Below are 22,172 nucleotides of genomic sequence, written 5' to 3' on the forward strand. Positions count from 1 at the left end.
AATTGGACAGTTGCCGACAAGTGACATGTTTACTTCAACAACAGTCATTATGACAATTAAGTTGTTCTATAGAGGTTGCATTAACACAGGAGTCTACATTTTTCAAGCAGAAAACAAATAAATAAAAGTATGGTGCATTCTTAAAATGCTACATTCAAAATTGTTGGTTGAGTTCAGAACTGTTGGTTTTAATTAGCAAAACCCCTGCATAACACTAATAAAGTGTTGAAGTCCTGCTCAAAACATTGAGTCATGGGAATTCCCATTGAGAAAAACTTCAAAATGATATCTTCTCAAGAACAAGAAATTACACAACCAAACCACTTTCTCCAAACGGCGTGTTTCACACATCAGTTGATTGTATATATTTTTGAAATGTTATCCTCAAATTTAAGATATAGTTACAAAACAGCACAACAGAAAGATAACCATTGTTGGCTAGTGAGAGATTGATGATGTCAGCACACTTCATCAATTTCTCTTTTAACAATATCATAAATCTGGGGATAACATTTAAAAACATTTTATTTCATTTTATTATTATTATTTTTTTTACAATCAACAGATATGCAAAACACATTCTTTCAAGAAAACTCCGAGGTCCAGTCACTTTCAGTGGCTGGGATTTTAGCACTCTTTATTCAGCTAGAAAAGGAGTTCTGTTTGATGGTTGATTGATGTCAATCGCATCAACTTATAAGAATCAAGAAGACAAAAAGTGAAAGTGGGAGCACCAGTGGGGGGTCCTATTTTATTAATTTTTACTGGATTCAGCAATATTGCTGTTCTTAAAGCAACAAATCTTGAAAATAGCTGCACAAGGGGAGGATGGTCTGCCATGCCCACTCAAGTAATCAAGAAAGCAAACACTGCATGGCCACACAAAGCATGGCATATGCAGTCTAAAAAGCAAAGAACACTAATGAGTCATGAAAAAAAAAGTGAAGTCAAATTTCTACGGCCTTACATTAATGTGAGGACACGATGTGCAGGGCAATGTAGTTATGCTTTCTCTCTGTACTTACTCTGCTGGGAGACACCAGGTCCGGGGGAAGATGTTGTACTCCTTTGGAAACAGCTTTAGCATCCGGTTCATGTTTCTGGCCAGCAGGTCTTTCCTGCAAATCTCACTCATTCCTGGGAAATGGTTGATCTTCTACAAGCAGAAAGCAAAACCTGGTAGCATATGACATTTAAATAAATCTCCTTTACTTTACTGTGTCACTTTTAGTTTAGTTTGCTATTCAAAATCGCTTTTGAACTATTGAAAATACAGAGACTATTGTTGGAAAAACATATTAAGTCTAAAACACCTCAAAAGGACATGGAACACAAAACTGAATTCACATCTAACAAATAACATATTACTTATTTCAGATTAGAAGGTAGATACAGTCTGAATTTAACTGCAGCGGGATATATATATATATATAAAGAAAATCTCATTGTCTCTCCTACTACTGGGTCCAGACATCTATCCTTGACAAAGTCTACAGACGTACAGTGAAAAGTCACTAGCTGGCCGTGGAGAAGAGAAGGTCTCCTGTGCTACCTGGTAGCGCTTCATGTCCATGACGCGGTCTAGCGAGACGGAGCAGTCGGTCCAGTACAGTGTCCATTCCTCTCCTTCTGGAGCTTCTCTTAAGCCATACTTGCGAGCTGCCCGTCGCACTGGATCAATGGACAGAGGCACTTTATTTGTACAAGAACCTTCATTTTATGTGCCCTACAGCACACTGTACTATGCACCAGACCTGAGGACTAGATTCCTTCCTCAATCTGCATGTGGGCACTGAAGCAATTACTATGTCTACTCTACTCTGCATACTCCACATCCATCCTGTGGACTTTCTAGATTACCTGCTTGCTTAATACCTGAACTGTTACCATCTTAACCTATCCTATAGACCAGCGGAGGATTGGCATGCCCCTATAGCTGAGTTCCTCTCAAGATTTCTTCCCATCGGGGAGTTTTTTCTCGTCACTGAGGGTTTTCCTCTGAGGGAGTCGTTTACCTCATATTCTATTTGGAGGCTTAGGGCTGATATTTCCCATTTTTATTTCCTTCAGTTTACGATGTAAAGAGTCTTTGTGACAGTCTACCGTGAAAAGTGCAATGCAAATACAATTGAATTGAATGTCAGTCTAAACAGCACCCTCCAAAAGTATGGGAACTGTAGAGTGAAATTGGTTATTTCTGCTATATACTTGAGATTTGAGATCAAAAGCTGAATGTGAGACCTTTTGTCTCTTGGAAATACCTCTTGGAAATATAAGAAAACAATTGTTAATGCTTTCATTCAAAGTCTTGAAAAGTTATGAGTTGTTTCCTATAATTTGTGATAAGGTTTGAGAACACATGTGGAGGGATTTTTGACCATTCCTCCATGCAGAACTTTTCAGAATCATTGATATACTTGGGATAGGGGTGACATGGCTCAGGCAGTAAGAGCAGTCGTCTGGCAGTCGGAGGGTTGCCGGTTCGATTCCCCCGCCCGGGCTGTGTCGAAGTGTCCCTGAGTAAGACACCTAACCCCTAAATGCTCCTGACGAGCTGGTCGGCGCCCTGCATGGCAGCCAATCGCCGTTGCTGTGTGAGTATGTGTATGAATGGGTGAATGAGAAGCATTAATTGTACAGCGCTTTGGATAAAGGCGCTATATAAATTCCAACCATTTACCATTTTTCATGGAATTTAAGTCTGGAGACTGAGATGGCCATTACAGAACATGGTTGTTTTTATTTAACCATTTATGCATGAATTTTGATGTATGTTTGAGTCATTGTCCCCTTTTTGTCTACCTACAACCCTGGACCACTGGCAGCAAAACATCTCCAAAACATCAATGATCCACTGGCATATTTGACCGGAGGTATGAGGTGCTTCTCCTTGTATGCATTCCATTTTGCCGCCAAACATGTGAATGGTGTGTAAGGCCAAAACATTCTATAATTTTGGTCTCATCTGACCACTGCACTCTCTTCCAGTCCAATGAGGTTTGACAAACTCCAGATGGTTGGTTTTGTTTATTGTGCTCAGTAAGGGCTGTCTTTGTGCCACCCTCCCAAAGAGTTTGTTGGTATGCAGGTGCCATTTTATGTTTGTATTTAGACTTGATGACTTTAAGACACAACCAATCTCTGCAATTCTTAAACTGCGATCCATGGATTACTTATGGCCTCCCTCACCATCTTCCTTACCGTCTGTGGGGATAATATGCACTCTTTTTTTATATATATATATATATATATATATATATATATATGTGTATATATTGTGGCGCCCCTGCTCCTGCATGTTGCACCACGTGGATGGAGAAACCCCGGAAGGGCGAGTGCAACACAGCCACACAAGCATTGGGAGAGGTATGCAAAGGTGTATCTTCCCCAGAGAGGTGATGGAGAGATCAGCACCCTGGAGAGCGATAACCCTACCGGCCAGACCGAATCCCTCTACCTGCAGTCCAGAACCCCGGACAGCACACGTGAGTGAACCCTGTGGAAAAGTACTGACACAGCTGCAACCCTTTTCCCTAATGAGCAGGGGAAGATATTTAAGGTGCGGTCACGGCTACAAGCAGTGGCTATCCAGAGCGAGCGAGAGCGAGAGCGAGGAACCAGCCCCGCATCGAATGGAGCCGATCCAAACCAGCGACCCCAAAATCCCGGAATCTGACGCCGGTGTCTGGTTTCCAGCTGTGCCTGCTAGCTGCACCTCAGAACACTGCACTTAATACTTGGTCGGGCAATCATGGGGAAGACTGCTGACTCTTTGACACCCTCCACAAGAAGGGTAAGCCACAGAAGGTCATTGCTGAAAGGGCTGGCTGTTCGCAGAGTGCTGTATCAAAGCATATTCATGGAAAGTTGACTGGAAGGGAAAAGTGTGATAGGAAAAGGTTCACAAGCAACAGGGAAGACCGCAGCCTTGAGCGGATTGTCAAGCAAAGCCGATTCCAGAACTTGGGAGAGCTTCAGAAGGAGTGGACTGAGGCTGGAGTCAGTGCATCAAGAACCACCACGCACAGGTGTGTCCAGGAAATAGGCTACAAGTGTCGCATTCCTAGTGTCAAGCCACTCCTGAACCAGAGACAACGTCAGAAGCGTACCTGGGCTAAGGAGAAAAAGAACTGGACCGTTGCTCACTGGTCCAAAGTCCTCTTTTCAGATGAAAGTAAATTTTGCATTTCATTTGGAAATCAAGGTCCCTGAGTCTTAAGAAAGAGTGGAGAGGTACAGAATCCAAGTTGCTTAAAGTCCAGGGTGAAGTTTCCACAGTCAGTGATGATTTGGGGTGCCATGTTTGTCCACTGTGTTTTATCAAGTCCAGAGTCAACGCAGCTGTCTACCAGGAGATTTTAGAGCACTTCATGCTTTTGTCTGCTGACAAGCTTTATGGAGATGCTGATATCCTTTTCCAGCAGGACTTGGCACCTGACCACGGTGCCAAAACTACTAGTAACTGGTTTGCTGACCATGGTATTACTGTGCTTGATTGGCCAGCCAACTCGCCTGACCTGAACCTACAATACATTGATTCTCTATGGGGTATTGTCAAGAGGAAGATGAGACACCAGACCCAACAATACAGATGAGCTGAAGGCTGCTATCAAAGCAACCTGGGCTTCCATAACACCTCAGAAGTGCCACAGGCTGATTGCCTCCATGTCACACCGCATTGATGCAGTAATTTTGCAAAAAGAGCCCCGACCAAGTATTGAGTGCATAAATGAACATACTTTTCAGAAGGTCGACATTTCTTATTAGAAATCCTTTTTTTGATTGGTCTTATGTAATATTCTAATATTTTGAGATACTGGATTTTTGATTTTCATGAGCTGTCAGCCATAATCATCAATAAATATTTCACTTCATGAGTAATGAATCTAGAATATATGAAAGTTTCACTTTTTGAAATTACAGAACATGCCTTGTTCATGCTCTTCTCTTTTCATAATTGCTAAGTGGCATGTTTAACCATTTTTGTATATATATATATATTTTTTTCCCATTACTGGACTTGTGATGGTCAATTAGCATCTGTGTCTTCTAAATTGACTAAATTGACAATTGGCTTGTCCTAAGGGAGTCGTTTACCTCATATGCTATTGGAGGCTGATATGTTTAATTCACTCTGTAAAGTGTCTTTGTGACAGTCTTTTGTGAAAAGCGCTATACAAAATAAGTTGAATTAGATAATAATTGTTAGGGGTGCCAATCATTTTGCCATCTGTGTTTTTCTTAAAAAATATATTACTAAATAAGCATTGAAAAATGACAGTAAATGTATTGAATTCAAAGTATATAGTTTTCCCTTATGTTTGAACATGACACATAGGGCCAGATTTCCAGGCCCACATATGATGCATTGTCCCAGTAAACATGCGTTGCATGTGTCAAACTGGCACACGGGGCTGGAACCACAGTGTGTGTGTGAGCTAGGCAATCTGCACTGCAAGTTTCATGTACGTAAATCTGGCCCAAAGATCATTATCCATGTTGTTTATTGCCTTTTTTCTCAATTTTTATTAAGGGTACCAATAATTCTGGAGCACACCGTTTTGACACACCCACTTTTTTGCCACTTTTCCATCATAAAGTCCTGATCTAAATCCAATGCTTAATGCAGTTTTTGCAAGCAAGGGATATGCTACCAAATATTAAGTGTTATTTACTTTCATTTACTTAAATACTCTCTGTTCCAATACTTTTGGTCACCTAAAAATTGGGTGGCCTGATAGCAGAGGTGCTATGTTCTAAAAAAACAAATTGCTATGGCTAAGTGGTTAGCAACCTGTCGCATAATAACATCACCATGCACAGGGCTGTATCTAGCTGAATTTTCAGTTACCATTCATGCGCATTGCCTTTGGCTATCATCAGTTATTGTAATAAATGACACGTTTCTTCTTCGTACAGTAATATATATTGATGTACATATTTTATTTTTGTTATTGTTGGTGTTCTCGTTAGAAATTGCCTTACATTATTTGAGTGGTTTCTTTAAGTTTCTTTGCTGGCTAACAGGAGCTCTGACTAGCCTGGAAACCATTCTCACAGAACCGATATAGGTGATGTATATAACATGGGCAGCAGTGTTCGCTTTTAGATAGAAAAATAATTATTTTGGTTGGAAAGCTCCATCAGTCCTGATAAAATCATCCAAAAATTTAGCGGCAGCTTAAATCAAAGACTGTGACAGAGATGGTTATTTGAAACTCCCAGAAATTTTGCTTTGATCTGGAAATCCATAGACAAAGACAAGGTTTTGCTCTGGGTTACATCAGACTTCCAAGGCCTATTGATGACAATGAGACTTTTCCTCCATGTTTGTGTATGCGTCTGTGTGTGTGTTTTTCGAGCAGATTATTATTATTATTTTTTTTTTTAAAGATATTTTTTAGGCCTTTTTCAGCTTTATTGGACAGTATAGTACAGAGAGACAGGAAGAATGGGAGCGAGAGAGAGGGGAAGACATGCGACAAATTGTCGGACGGTCGGATTCGAACTGTCGACGTCGCGGCTCGCAATGAGCATGCGGTCAGTGCTCTACAGGCTGCGCCACCGAGACACCCCTCGAGCAGATTATTTGAGCCAAGACTCAAACAAATAGGTAATGGGGGAGACTCACCGCTCTCATACTTGCAGTTGGTGAGGTTGATCCACAGTGATCTGAAAAAGAAGACAAAAAAAGGGACAGACGTGTGTCTTGCTGGGATGCCCTGTCAATTCATCATACCTTCTCATCCACTCAAAGGGTGTGTAGAGGGGAGTTGGAAGTAGTCTCAATACTGTAGTTGAAAAATACTATGCCAAATAGTAGCCTACATAATAATACAAATATAAAACATAATAGTAAAAAGAAAATACATTGTATTTTCGTTTCAGATTTCCCCCCCATTTTCTCCCAATTTGGTAGCCAATTGTACCCTATCTGTTCCAATTGCCTATGTTGCTATGGATACACTGCAACAGCTCCATCGCTCAGCGGCACGGGATTCCAGAGATTCAGGATTTGAAGAGAAGGATACACCTTCTACAAGCTGTGTCTATCTATCTCTCAAGTTCCCGTGACTGTGACTCCAAGACGAATATACGCCGATCCTACAGCTCCTGCCAAGCCCCTTCCCCCAAACTCAGAGCGGCAAGCCAATTCTGCCGTCCACATGTGCCGACCAACATTGGCTTTGGCAGGACCGAGGCGTGAACCCCGGTCTTCTGTATGCAACTGCAACAAGTTGATGCCTGCATCAAGGTCCGTACTCATTCTTTAAGTTTTAATGTACTCCAGAGACAAGACAACAATGGAACAACAAAGAAAATGTAATCTTATGTCTTGTCCATTATATAACTTTTATAGTTTCTATGGTGTTCCAAACTGCTTATCATGCTAAATGACAGTGTTAGTACTGAATGTAATGAATGTGTGTTCTTCAGAAATTTTGTCTTGTAAAATAATTCAACCATGTAATGATTTCATCAAGATCACAAATGCAACTGTGTACAGAACGTGTACTGAATTGAGCCTCTGCTCTATTGGAAGAAAACTTTCTGTGTCTTCCGAGATGACTTCCAGTAAACTGTGCATGCTATTAAACTACACACCCCAGGGTAATTTTACAATTAATCTCAGACAGATTCCGCAAAATATTACTTTGAAATTAGCAATAATTAACTTAATTTTCTAATACATTTTAACTCCATCAAAACTGTGGCTGTGATAGACGCCAATTTATTATGATTCCTGGTCACCCATCCTTAGAGAAAATATTGTAGGATAGTTTATCAACATTCAGTTCCATAAGCAAACAAAGCCTCAGTAACTCATTGTCTATCAATTCAAATTAGCTTGACCACACATCAGCAGTATATTGCCAATACAATACTAATAATCTACAAGCTGTTGAATCACTGACTGTCTCTGCATGTCTCTGCATTCTCTGAATGTAATTCACAGCCCAATGAAAAGGGGACTGAGCCATGCAGAATAGAACACTGCATCTCTGCTGCCACCCAATGGTTCAAACAAGAGCCATCAGCTCATTTTAGTACCCCCCCCCCCCCCCCTTGGCTCTTTCTCTCTTTTCTTTTCATACCTGTTTATAATGTGAGAACTCTACTCCACATTATATATCCAACATATATCCAACAACTCCGGAGTGATGGACTTAATTTTCCATCTGTTTTATGCATTGATTTGCAAAATTGTTAATGAAAAATTACCACTTGAAATAATATAACAGTAACATTAATTCTTAACTGTGCTCACATCTAGCTCTCAATTTGCCCTAACCAGCTAACTAACAACATTGGTGAGATGTTTGACATCCATTTACATCCATAACAGATTTTGCTGTATGACAGGTCCCTGTAGCCTATCATTCATTTTCATTCAATTTCTTTTACGCTGGTAACAAATAATAAAAAATAAAAAAACGGGCCATTTTCTTTCATTTTTCCGTTTCTCAGCGCAAAAAAAGAAAGAAACCCCTGGCCTTTTGACCATTTTCCTGTTGCAGTGGGTAATCTGGTAACCAGAAAACAATGATCATGTTCATTTTTGGCTGTGGCTTTACTGTCTTGGGAGCTTGCGGGAGGGACAAAGTGAGGTTTTAGATCATGTTTGATATCCAAACCAGAGATTGAGGGTCTCAAGCTAAACTATTCAAGACAACCTAGCTAGCTTGCAAAGTAAGATAATGGAGTTCACATTGTCAAGACCACCACTTCCAAGACCAACCAAAACATGATACGATGTTCACCGACTGACAGATTTACACAATAAAACCAAGGGGTAAAAACTAAATTAAGGATATAAGCCGTTTCATTGGCAGTTCATCTTCAACTAGCTACCAAGGCGATAAATTCGTGACATATATCACTTCCTTCTATAAAATTCACCACAATGGTGAATTTAGTCTGAATACATATTCAGTACATTCAAATAATATATATTTTTTTATGTTTTGGCATCTCAAACCCCCAAAATGTCAGGCGGTGCAACCGTCCATGCAAATGTACAAACTAAGAAAACTATTAAAAATTGTATTTTAATGATAATAAATTCAAAATAAAATGCTATGTCATGATTTTATATTTGAAACCTTTCAAATAAACCAAATTTTACAAATGGGTCAATGACATGACGTGCAAATTTCTGTGTCCGAGTGCATTATTTCCTTGTAAAATAATTAGATAAATTCATGACATATATCACTTCCTTCTATAAAACCTATTTATTCTGAATACATATTCAGTACATTCAAATAATATATTTTTTTTTCATGTTTTGGCATCTCAAACCCCCAAAATGTCAGGCGGCGCAACCGTTCGAGCAAAGGTACAGACTGAGAAAACTATTAAAAATATTATTTTAATGATAATAAATTCAAAATAAAATGCTATGTCAGGATTTTATGTTTGAAACCTTTCAAATAAACCAAATTTTACAAATACCAATAGTTTTAAAGCTATTGAGAAAATTGAAAAACTTTTGTCTGGCATTTGTATGTTCTCAAATGTCAGGGTGGCACAACAGTCAATATGGAGCTTTTATTATGAAATGAAGAGGTAATAACAGTAAGCAGGGTACTGCATCATCAAGAGGACCCCAAGTGACAGTTATACCTGAGTGAAAAGGTTTGTAGATCTCTCTCAAATATTAATAAAAATAGCTACTTTTAATTCGTAGGTAGGCTGGCAACACTTTCCATGTCAGGTGGTACAACCAGTGTAAAACTAGGAAAATGTTATTTAATCATAAAACTCTTTATTACATTTTTAAATGATATGTATGAATTTGATAGCAATGGCAAAAGCTAATACAGGCATCCAAGTAGAAGCCTGTTTAATTTGAAATTAGTTGCAAAAGTCAGGTGGCTCAACTGCAAGGAATCTCACTATATGAAATAAATAATGTTATTTAAAGCTCTAAGATTATCTATTACATTACATTAAAACATGTTTATTCATTTTAAATGAAAGATGTTATACACGTTCAAACCTTTTTCATGATTCTAATTTTTTAAATATTAGATGTCACTATCAACTAAAGAAAAATCAGGACGACACAGAAAGCGCATTCAAAATGAAGAAGCATATCTTGCAAAAAGAAAAGAGAGGTAATACATATCGATGAACTATATTGCAAATCTGAATTACAGTTAATTTAGGTATTACTTTTATATAGTAGTCAGACTTTTCAGATTTTTAAATGGGGAATATTCCTGTTTATTTGTTCTCATGTTTTATAGTTATCAGAGGAGGAAGAGAAAGGGAAAAATTATGAAACCCCCCATTAGACAGCTGTCTAGAACAGAAAAGGAAAAAGTGAGACAACAGTGGAAGCAAGACCAGAGAAAGCATAGGGAAAGGAAAAGGGCTATGGTGGAAATTTTGAATTTCACACCTGAACTCCCATAGATCACCCAGCAGAGCTTCCACCCAACTCTCCCAACATTGATAGAGACAATATTGTCAGTGTGGATGTACAGCAACCCAGAGCATCCTCAACACCACAGAGAGTAGCAAGCAGTAACATGAAATGGCGCAAAGAGAGAAAGCAAAGTTGCGCAGTAGAATTCACAAAATGAAAAAAGAAATGGAAGCTGCCAAAAGAGATTCTGAAAAATTACAAAAGCGCTTAGAAAGATTACGGGAACAAAAGTCTGAGAAGCAAAAGGCAAAATCTACAACTAAAGGAGAACAATTGAAGCTTTGAAAAGAAATTGGCCATCCAGAGAAAAAGTTGTTGACTTCCTCAGTCGAGATGAGAACAGTCGCTTACTGCCAGGGAGAAAGGATACGGTCACAAAAAACAAAAACAAACAACAAGCATGTGTTACTTAAACCCTTGACTGAACTCCATCTGCAGTATAATTCTGAAATGCTGAAGTCCCACTGGCTGTCTTACAGACAATATGTTCGATATTGTCCTTTCTTTGTAACGCAGCCAAAAGTTTCAGACAGGAACACGTGTGCATGCTTAGACCATGAGAATGTCAAACTCTTGACTGGAAAACTGCAGCAGAAAGGTCTTCGGAAAACTGCTAGAATCTCAGCTGTTGTCCTCAATTGTGTGCAGTCCAAACAACAAGTCATGTATGTATCGATGTATCGAGTCTGTGTAAAATGCTGTTACAATGAGGTAGAAGTTGCAACACCCCAGGCGGAAGAGACCGTCACCTGGCATGAATGGATAAGAAAACCTGTGTGAGAGGGGCATAAGACCTACAGGAATTTTGTGAAAGAAGCACAAACTGGTACATGTGCTGAACTATTAAACCATTTAAATCAGAAGCTGGACAGCCTAGCCAAACACCACTACAATTGGTTGTACCAAGCCAAAGAGTGCAGGGCTCTAAAAGAAAGGCTAAGAAAAGATGAAGTTGCCCTCCATGTGGATTTTTCAGAGAACTTAATAGTGATGTGCAACCTTTTCATTTTGGAGGGAGTCAGAAGCAGGCCACAATCCACACGTATGGCTTATACAGCAGCTGGATCACAGTCCTATGCCACCATCTCCGCATCTCTTCTGCATGATGAGAGAGCTGTGTGGGCCCACTTGGAGCCAGTGCTTAGGGATGTAATGGAGAATTGCAATCCATCTCCCACAACTTTACATGTGATGAGTGACAGTCCTGTTTTCTATTTCTATTTGCTCAGCACCATCCCCTTCCTCAAAGGCTTCCAGCAGGTGACCTGGATCTTCTCTGAGAAATCCCACAGAAAAGGCGCCCCTGATGGAGTTTGTGGTGCAGTCAAGCGCACTGCTGACTCTGCGGTCCAAAGGGGTGCAGATGTCCAGAACCCAGAAGATTTTTACAGCCTCCTAATGGAGAGAAAATCTGACATCAAGTTCTTCTGGGTGAGTGAGGAGGACATCAGAAAATTTGATGAAGTGGTCCCTGAGGTTGTGCCCCCTGTGATTCACCAGGTCATCTCCACTGAACCAGGGAAAATCATGCACAGAGAGATCTCCTGCTTCTGCAGCAGACCTCATATCTGCTTATGCCACAATACCACAATGGTGAACTTGCAAACAGCCAGTGCCCAAGCCAGTGCCCATGATGACAATGATCTGAATGGGAAGTTCATCTTAGTGAAATATGAAGTTTGGCCGTTCGTGGGACAGGTTCTTCAGGTAATTGGTGATCAGATTGAGGTGAGCTGCATGCAACTGCTGGGAGAAAAAAATATGTTCACTTGGCCCCATCCTGCTGACATATTTTACTACACAACCGATGTGCTAAAGGTGATCTGAGAGCCAGAGCCTCTTAAATCACAGCACACACACCTAACCCATGCTGACTGGGACTGCTTTAGTACACACCTAAAATGGGATATTTGCCCTCTGCCAGTGTTTACAAACATTTTGAAATGTTTTTTTATATTTTGTCAAACATTAATTCATTGTTGTTAAATCACAATCCTTTTTTTGTATATAGTTCTTATATAGTGTTTCATTCCAGTTGCTATGCATTTCATGTTTTAAAATCCATGATGGTTCTTCCCTGAAGTGTATCAAACTAAAACATGACATGACCAGGTAAGATATATATTGTGAACAAATGGTTGATAACTATGAATAGCTATTGTATGGAATGCAATCATTCGTATATTTTTGGAAAGTCTTTAAATGTAAAATTGGATGCTAAAGATACCAAATACCTGGCCACTAGAATGCAATAGTCTTAAATTATTATAAATACAAAACACAACCACAAAATAATAATGTGTTAGGCACTGTAGACACTCTAAAGCAGGGGTCACCAACACGGTGCCCGCGGGCACCAGGTCGCCCCCAAGGACCACATGAGTCGCCCGCAGGCCTGTTCTAAAAATAGCACAACTCACTAGTAAAATTTAATTTTATTCTGTTGCTATTTTTTTTTAATCACACTTGCATTTATATAGATTTAAAAATTACAATATCTTAAAAATATGTTTATTATACATGAAGTTTAGATAAGTTTAGGTGAACTCTGACCTACTCTAGTTCAAAGGTCACTATTGTGCGCGTGACAAAACTTCAGTGCTTGTGGAGAGTAAGCTAGCGGGCGCAGCTTAGATGGGTGCTGAATGCAGTTTCTTACCCCAAAAACATGGCAGAAAAAAGAAAGAAAAATTATCACTTTCACAACGAATGAGAGGAGGAGTTCTTTTTTACGACTTGCGTGTGTCTCATTTGCGGGGCGACTGTGGCGACAGCAAAGCGGCACAATGTGGAGAGACACTTCACGACGTGTCACAAAAGCTACCATGCTAACTACCCACCGGGAAGCGCACTACGGGCAGAAAAAGCCTGTGAGCTAAAGGCAGCTTTGGGTAAGCAACAGTCTTTTTTTAACGAGGCCGGCGAAAAAGTCACAAAAAGCAACTGAAGCCTCGTTTAGAGCTACACATTTTCTGATCAAGAAGAAGAAGGGATTTTCAGACGGAGAAGTTGTCAAAGAAGCAATGATGGTAATTGCTAACACTGTACTTAAAGACGAGAAAAATGGAACCGATCTAATCTCCACTCTCTCCGACGTCCAACTGGGGGCATCTACGATGGCTAGACGAGTGTCAGCTATGTCCGGTAACTTGGCCGATCAGTTGGACCGGGATCTGGCGAAGTGCATGTGGTTTAGCATCCAGTGCGACGAGTCCGTGGACAGCAGCAGTACAGCGCAGCTGTTGGTTTTTATCTGGATGGTGTTTGAAGACTTCTCCACAAGAGAAGAACTCCTGATACTACTGCCCTTAAAGACAACTACGAGGGGAGTTGACATTTATAACACGGTGAAGGAGTTTTTCGTGCAGAAAAAGGTACCATTGGAAAAGCTGGTAGCGGTGACTACAGACGGGGCTCCTGCTACGATCGGCCGACATACAGGTTTCATCGCTCACTGTAAAGGTGACCTAGACTTCCCAAAATTTCTGCATTACCACCAGCAGGCGTTATGTGCAAGTGGGTCAATGACGAATAAAGCTTCTAAAAAGTTTTTTTTTTTTAAGTTTGTTCAAATTGGATGTAATGCATATTTTTGAATCTGGAACAATGTGTCTAAACAAGTCTCACTTGTTGTATAACATTTCAAAATGTTTAAATAATTTTTTTAACTGTATTTTTAACTTCACCGTCCAAAAAATGTCAGGTGGCGCAACCAAATATTTGTCAATATATTTTCCCACTATTTATTTTAAGTAAAACTTTGGCAAGTATCCTTTAGAGTGTCTACAGTGCCGAACACATTATTCTTTTGTGGTTGTGTTTTGTATCTATAATAATTTAAGACTATTGCATTCTAGTAGCCAGGTATTTGGTATCTTTAGCATCCTATTTTACATTTAAAGACAGAAAAATAATTTCTAAAATTACGAATTAATGCATTAAATACAATAGCTATTGACATCATAGTTATCAACCATTTGTTCATGTTAACCTATTATTTATTGGTTTAAATATATATTTTACCTGGTCACACCACCTGACGATTAACAGTTGTGCCACCTGACAACATTAGTAATGACAGGAACTATGTTCAATAATTGCAATTGCAATTGCAAAAACTAATAAACATTTGTTAGTAATGTAATAGATAATCTTAGAGCTTTTAATAACATTATTTATTTCATATAATGAGATTCCAGGCAGTTGCGCCACCTGACTTATTGGTTGCGCCACCTGATTTATTGGTTGCGCCACCTGACTTTTGCAACTAATTTCAAATTAAACAGGCTTCTACTTGGACGCCTGTATTAGCTTTTGCCATTGCTATCAAATTCATACGTATAATTTAAAAATGTAATAAAGAGTTTTGTGATGAAATTACATTTTCCTAGTTTTACACTGGTTGTACCACCTGACATGGAAAGTGTTGCCAGCCTGCCTACGTATTAAAACTAGCTATTTTTATCAATATTTGAGAGAGATCTACAAACCTTTTCACTCAGGTATAACTGTCATTTGGGGTCCTCTTGATGATGCTATATCCTGTTCACTGTTATTACCTCTTCATTTCATAATAAAAGCCCCATATTGACGGTTGTGCCACCCTGACATTTGAGAACAAAGAAATGCCGGACAAAAGTTTTCCAATTATCTCAATAGCTTTAAAACTATTGGTACTTGTAAAACTGGTTTATTTGAAAGGTTTCAAACATAAAATCATGCCATAGCATTTTATTTTGAAATTATTATCATTAAAATACTATTTTTAATAGTTTTCTTAGTCTGTACCTTTGCTCGGACAGTTGCGCCACCTGACATTTTGTGGGTTTGAGATGCCAAAACATGAAAAAAATGAAATTATTTGATATGTATTCAGACTAAATATGTTTTATAGAAGGACGTGATATATGTCATGAATTTATCTCATTATTTTACAAGGAAATAATGCACTCGGACACAGAAATTTGCACGTCATGTCATTGACCCAAAAGTGATCAAAGAAACAGATACCAGATGTTGTCAGTGGCAACATGGCAGTGCCATGGCAAAGTTGAATTAAAATATTGAAGAATTGTGTTCAATTTAAAAGTGTGTTCATGACATGTAACAGTTATAATTTTAAAATGTTAAAAATGCTGTAGATTTGGTAATTAGTTAAAAATGTGACAAGATTTATTTAAAAATATGTAAGTTGATTTTTCTTTAACAATACATAACTGATGACTTTTTGAAACATGGTGCAACATAGTTCATGATTTGTTAAAAGGGTTTGTCAGTGGCTAGTGAAAATGGGACATTTTCCTATGAAATGTAGTATGCAAGTGATCATCTGAAAATTTAACAATTACTGAGATTAATAGAAATAAAGTGCTGAATATTATATCTGTTTCCCACCTTGTAATTATTGTGAGAAATCGTTAACGTGATCAGTGTCTTCACATAGATGAGTATCATTAATAATTATTAATAATGTATAACTAAAGGCAAACTGAGCAAATTTGTTATTTCAGAAGAGTGTATCAAACTGGTAGCCCTGAGTATGACTCAGTACCCATGAAGTAGCTCTCAGTTTCAAAAAGGTTGGTGACCCCTGCTCTAAAGGATACTTGCCAAAGACTGTAAAAATACAGTTAATCGATTTAAACACTTTGAAATGTTATTTAACAAATGAGACTTGTTTAAACACATTGTTCCAGATGTGTATTACATCCATTTTGAAAAGACTTTTCAAAAATACCTTTTTGGAAGCTTTATTTGTCATTGACCCAAAAGTAGGTTTACAGGTGTTCAGTGAGTGTATATCAGAATGCAAACACAGCAAATCGATGCATACATATTGTTTACTAGTCACCATAAATTGCCGTTTTATCTTATGTTGCTAATAGGAATACATGCAGTCAATGGCCTGCCAGGTTTTGTTTGGAATTACTTGAAGCCTCCATGAACCAGGTGACTGCCCTGGACCGGGTTAGCAGTTCAGTAAAAATTGACTGCCCCAGCAATGTACCATGATTTAAAGTAACTAAGCTTCGTAGTACAGAAAACCCAGGGTTAAAGCTTAGATTAGCTCAACAGCCCCGTAATCTCGCTTCGTACAACCCCCAGCTCCATACTCTACATGATTTGACCAGCTCAAGCTATATTTTGAAACAGATAGTTCATAATTTCAAACTGGTCATAGTGGGATTTTGCAAGGGTTGTCCGCATTCTGAGAAAAAGAGACAGAAATTGCACCCCTTACAAAGAAATCCATGTTCAAACTTTCATTTGCCCATGAACGTCTGACACAAATCCAGACAAACCTGTACTTCAGTAAATAAATGTCAAGGGCACATCATGCAGGCCTGACTAATATATGAAATAACATACATGAAATATGAAATAACAGAAGTAATTATATTAATACTGGCACTATTAGTGCTACAACTACTACAACTAAATAAACAAATAAATACATGTTTGGAAAGGCATATTCCAATAGTTCCCCCATGTAACACCTAAAATACTGCCCCACCATCCAAACTTTGGGACCAGTGTGTAAACGATGGGCCAGTGCAGACATTCAAGGCAGCCCATGTATATTTCCTCTCAGTTTGTGGGAGTATGGCCCTGTCTAGCTTTCGTTAAATCATTGCAGTTACAGTGTGTGCAGCGTAGGCCTGTACACATCCATCTGGTAGAGAAGGGCTGCTTATTAGTGCAACAGATAACAGTGAGCTTGGCATCAGCAGCATTGTCCCACTGTCTTTACAACAAAGCCCCATGGCCCTCTCCACACAATTACCTCTCCTGAAAACACGTTGTGCTACTGCAACACCAGAGCAGTCCTGCACATTCTCCCAGGCATGCAACAGCATTTACTTTAGTTTTATCTGTCATGCAATTCGCTGATTGATTACCCGTCCCTTGCTTGTGACTCACACGTATGTCTTGCATTTCCAAGATTTTTATTGGATTGGGTAGCCCCTTGACCAATAATTCCTGGATGCTGAGCCCCACTCAAAAACACATGAGTTGTGATTGTCAGGAATTGAGATAACTGCAGTACCTCTTTTTCTTCTTCTTCTTCTTCCTCTTTCCTATTGTGTGCGGGGACTGAATGGGTGTGCAGGATTCACTGTCCCACCCCTCACCTTCATCCACAACCTCATGTCTATATTGCAAGGCCTCGTCCTCCAAATCACTGACATTAATCTCTGTGGGTGTTCCCATCCTACGAGACCCTCAGGGCGTCACGATCATGACCTGTTCGGAAAAACAGTGCACAGAAATATTACAATATACAGGGGCAGGTTCATACATAAATTGCACCACATTTTGACTGAACCATGTCAGGAAATATGACATTTCCTGTTTTAGTTCAACCATATACTTATTGTTCACTTGAAAAACCAGAGTAATTATAAATAGTATCCCTGATTGTTAACCAAATGTGCTATGTATACTCAGTAATTACTTTATTAGGTAGACCTGTACACCAGCATGTTAATGCATATACTTAATCAGCCAATCATCTGGCAGCAACTAAATGCATGAAAGCATGCGGAGGTGGTCCATAGGTTCAGCTGTTTTTCAGACCAAATGTGAGAATGGGGAAGAAATGTGATCCAAGTGACTTTGACCGACGTTGGTGCCAGATAGGGTGGTTTGATTATCTCAGAAACTGCTGATGTCCTGGAATTTTCGCATAGAACATTCTCTAGAGTTCGCAGGGAATGGTGCGAAAAACAAAAAACATTGATTGAGCAGCAGTTCTGCAGGCAGAAATGTGTTGTTAATGAGAGAGGTCAGAGGAGAAGGGCAAGACTGGTGGAAGCTGACAGGAAGGTGACAGTAAGCAAATAACCATGCATTACAACAGTGGTATGCAGAAGAACACACAACACATCAAAACTCTAAGTGGATAGGCTACACCAGCAGAAAACTTAAGTCTAAAAAATAATAAATACTTCAATAAATAAAACTGTTCAATTTGTGTGTATATAAAAGCACTGCCATCTCTACTGTAGCTGTACACGGCCAGGTCTTGGAAATACTACAGTAGTGTGAAAAGGGGAACAATTAACTTTTCACATGGGTGGCACGTGTGTTTGATAACTTGTATTTGACTTAGTCTAGGACACTGCGACTCAATACATGGTGTACTTAAAACTTTCATTTTAACACCATTTTGAAGGTCAGGCCAGGATATTGGCTAGAGTATCCCATGTGAGAAAATGATATATTACATTTCATTTCATAGTTTGAGTATGCTGAACTATAAAATAGTATATTTCAAGTTGTGTCAGCATGCTATTTCATATGGCGAGAGTACTGTAGCCTTCTAGAATGTAGATTTTGAAAAATACTTTCTTGCAAATCATAATTATTCATATTCACACAGACAGATAGTTAGACACACAAATTACATTATTGGCATTTTGGCAGACACTCTTATCCAGAGCGTCCTACAGTTGATTAGACTAAGCAGGAGACAATCCTCCCCTGGAGCAATGTAAGGCCTTGCTCAAGGGCCCAACGGCTGTGCGGATATTATTGTGGCTACACTGGGATTAGAACCAACGACCTTGCCTGTCCCAGTCATTTACCTTAACCACTACGCTACAGGCCGCCCTGTGACCAACAGGAGTTAGTAATGACAGGAGGGAGTGGTGAGGAGGGACATCACCCTTCACTAGCTTAAGCCTCCGGGCAGCTGTACATTGCAGAACAGCGTCTGAAGTCCTATAACAACGCGCGGATCTACACACAGAGAGGTAGCGACTAGACTAGACCTATTGACAGCAGCTCCTGGCTACAGGTCAGTGTTTCTCCTGACTTTATGATTCACACAATCACAAGGATTACAAAGTAAATTTGTAAGGGGCAACACAACATCGGAGAAGTTCCGGCAGAAACTACCAGCAGAAGAGCACGGACACACAAGTTTATTTTCCACCAACCTTCTTGCTCCAAAAAGGCCTTCGGTACTCCAGTCCGAGGCTCGGGCGGATTGCCCCGCGGCGAGAGACGTATTACCGTATTACAGAATAATAAAATGTCAATCCTGACCTCTTTACACTGCGAAAGTTGTAAAAGTTTAAATGAGAGGATTGCAGTTCTGGAAGGACGGATCTCCGTCTTGCACTCCATTAAAGAGGACGAGCTGTTCCTCGATTCATTTATGGAACCCCGTGGAACTGATGCTGCTGTTTCGCTGCTTCGCCCCGAGGCCGAGCTCCCCGTGGCGGGGGCGGCTTCGAAGGATTGGTCACAGCTAGGGGCTAAGCCAAAGAACTGCAGCACTCCAGCTTCCACAGCTAATGCTGCTTGGGTTACTGTCCCGACGGGCAGCCGACAAGGAAGGCGCACCTCCTTACCCCCAGTCCCAGAAGAGTTGCGGCTGACGAACACCTTCCAAGTGCTGGACGGACTCACTCAGCCCTGGGAAGACCCCCAAGAAAACAATACTTCGGACCTACATGTTGCTCGCGGTTTGAGCGAGCCTGGCTCCGCTCAAGTGACACTCCCCTCCACTCAGAAACCAGACCGGCGGTCTTCACACCAGGCAGCGACCTCTGCTTCCCGACGAAGGATCCTCAGGGAGGCGGTGATCAGCCGCTCTGGTGGTTCTCCTGACCCTGGTCCAATGCGGAGTCCTCCCAGGTCTGATGTTGCGGCCCTGCCGCAGCCTCTGCCTGCCCGGACACGCTCCCCAGAGTCGCCGATGCGATCGCGTAGATCCCTCGCCCCTTCATCTCGTCAGTGCCCCTCTCCCGGGGAGATGATCTCTACTTCCCATTGCAGGCCTATGAAGGAGCCTGTCCCTTCTCAACCTCGTCCCCTTTTCTCTCCAACAACCCTTATAGTGGGTGATTCGATTACCCGGAAACTTCGATTTGCGAATGCAGCTACACACTGCTTTCCTGGAGCAACGGTCCCCATCATCCTGGGTAAGCTACCGGGCCTGATGCTATCGCTCCCGTCATCTATTAGCCGGATTATTGTACACGTTGGGACAAATGACACCGCTCGCCAACAGTCAGAGCTAACGAAAAAAGATTTTACGTTTTTAAATGACTGTGGAAAGTCCGTCTTTATATCTGGTCCTTTGCCTATGCTGGGGGGAGAGCAGAACGTTTCAGCCGAATCCTCGGTCTTAATACCTGGCTCCAGTCCGCTTGCAGAACAAATAACATAGGTTTTATCGACAATTTTAACCTATTTTGGAATCGGTTCTCCTTTTTTACGGCGGACGGAATCTATCCAAACAAGCTGGGCTCACGTGTGCTTGCTGCAAACATTCTACATGCTGTGCACTGTGCCAATGATTATGCCCCACGTGACTGACAATCAAATCGAGACAATCCTTTCCCTTCCAGGGTCAAAACACAGCCTATTGATGTGATCCCTCCCTTCTGTTCTAATATGTTTACTTACTCGTGTGACCAATAGGCCTAGATTGTCTGACCCCTACCGTCGTGATAGTCAGGCTTGTCGTGGTATGCGAGTGCTCTGTCCAGTTGCACATATCTTAAATTCTCCCTCCCCCAGTGTCGATTCGACTGTTACTCAACAGGTAAACCTTCGCATGGCTCTAATAATAATTTTACATGTTCTGAAATACTGGATTCTGTTGCTCCTTTTAGGCTTAGACGCACCAAAGCACTTTCAGAGCCGTGGCTTAATGATTCCACTCGTTCTCTCAGGCGCGCTTGCAGGCGCGCTGAGAGAAAGTGGAAAAAGGATAAACTCCATGTCTCTCTAGAAATCCTGCATAGTTGCCTATCAGACTACCAGAGAGCTGTTAAAACTGCCAAAACAGAGTATATATCTACCTTAGTCTCCAAAAACACCCACAAGCCTCGGGTTCTTTTTAATGTTTTTAATTCCCTTATTAACCCCCGTGATGTATCCCCCATCATATCTTCACCCACACTCTGTGAAAATTTTCTAAAATTTTTCATTGAGAAGGTCTCTACTCTTAGGCTAGCCCACACAAGTGTTACCATTGACCCTCCTCCATCTCTGTGCTCTGCCATTTTTGACCAGTTTGAGCCTATATCACTCCCTTCCCTCTCAGATATAATTAAGCATCTGCGGCCTACATATTGCTCCTCAGACAGCATCCCCTCTCGTCTTCTCAAAGAAGTTTTTGATTCAGTTGGTGCTAGCGTATTATTGCTAATCAATACCTGTCTCAGTTCAGGATGTGTCCCAGCTGCATTCAAACATGCTGTAGTGCAACCACTGCTCAAAAAGACCCCTCGGTTCTCTCTAACTTTAGGCCTATCTCCAAGTTACCTTTTTTGTCTAAAGTATTGGAGAAAGCGGTTTTTATTCAGTTACAATCATTTTTAGATAAAAATGACATCTGCGAAAAGTTTCAGTCTGGTTTTAAACCTCGGCACAGTACTGAAACTGCCCTTTTACGAGTTTTTAACGATCTGATAATAACTACAGACTCTGGTTAGCCTGCTATCCTGGTGCTCTTAGACTTGACAGCGGCATTTGACACCGTGAATCATGAGATTCTTTTATCTTGCCTTGAACACTGTGTGGGTATTAAGGGGGCTGCCTTGGAGTGGTTTCGGTCGTACCTATTGGACAGGAGTTTCTCTGTCCATGTGGGAGATTACTCCTCAGATACAGCCCCACTCACTTGTGGAGTCCCCCAGGGCTCTATTCTAGGTCCTATATTATTTTCTTCATATATGCTGCCCCTGGGGTCAATTTTCAGGAAGCATAACCTTTCTTT

The 22,172-nt window shown here is 40.5% G+C and overlaps 1 protein-coding gene across 2 annotated transcripts in view; it reads right to left on the bottom strand.

The window, feature by feature from the left end:
- ttll6 (tubulin tyrosine ligase-like family, member 6) overlaps window positions 1-22,172 on the bottom strand; it is an 80,091-nt gene that overhangs the window by 43,941 nt on the left and 13,978 nt on the right. For both annotated transcript variants that reach the window (XM_061229449.1, XM_061229440.1), the window contains exons 2-5: window positions 17,484-17,680; window positions 6,632-6,672; window positions 1,553-1,671; window positions 1,026-1,156 (exon numbers count right to left, since the gene is read on the bottom strand). In XM_061229449.1, coding sequence (XP_061085433.1) covers window positions 1,026-1,156; window positions 1,553-1,671; window positions 6,632-6,672; window positions 17,484-17,647 — 455 coding nt within the window. In that variant the 5' untranslated portion in view covers window positions 17,648-17,680. The remainder of the gene's footprint in view (window positions 1-1,025; window positions 1,157-1,552; window positions 1,672-6,631; window positions 6,673-17,483; window positions 17,681-22,172) is intronic.

This window comes from Conger conger, chromosome 2, assembly GCF_963514075.1.
Source record: "Conger conger chromosome 2, fConCon1.1, whole genome shotgun sequence".
NCBI lineage: Eukaryota > Metazoa > Chordata > Actinopteri > Anguilliformes > Congridae > Conger > Conger conger.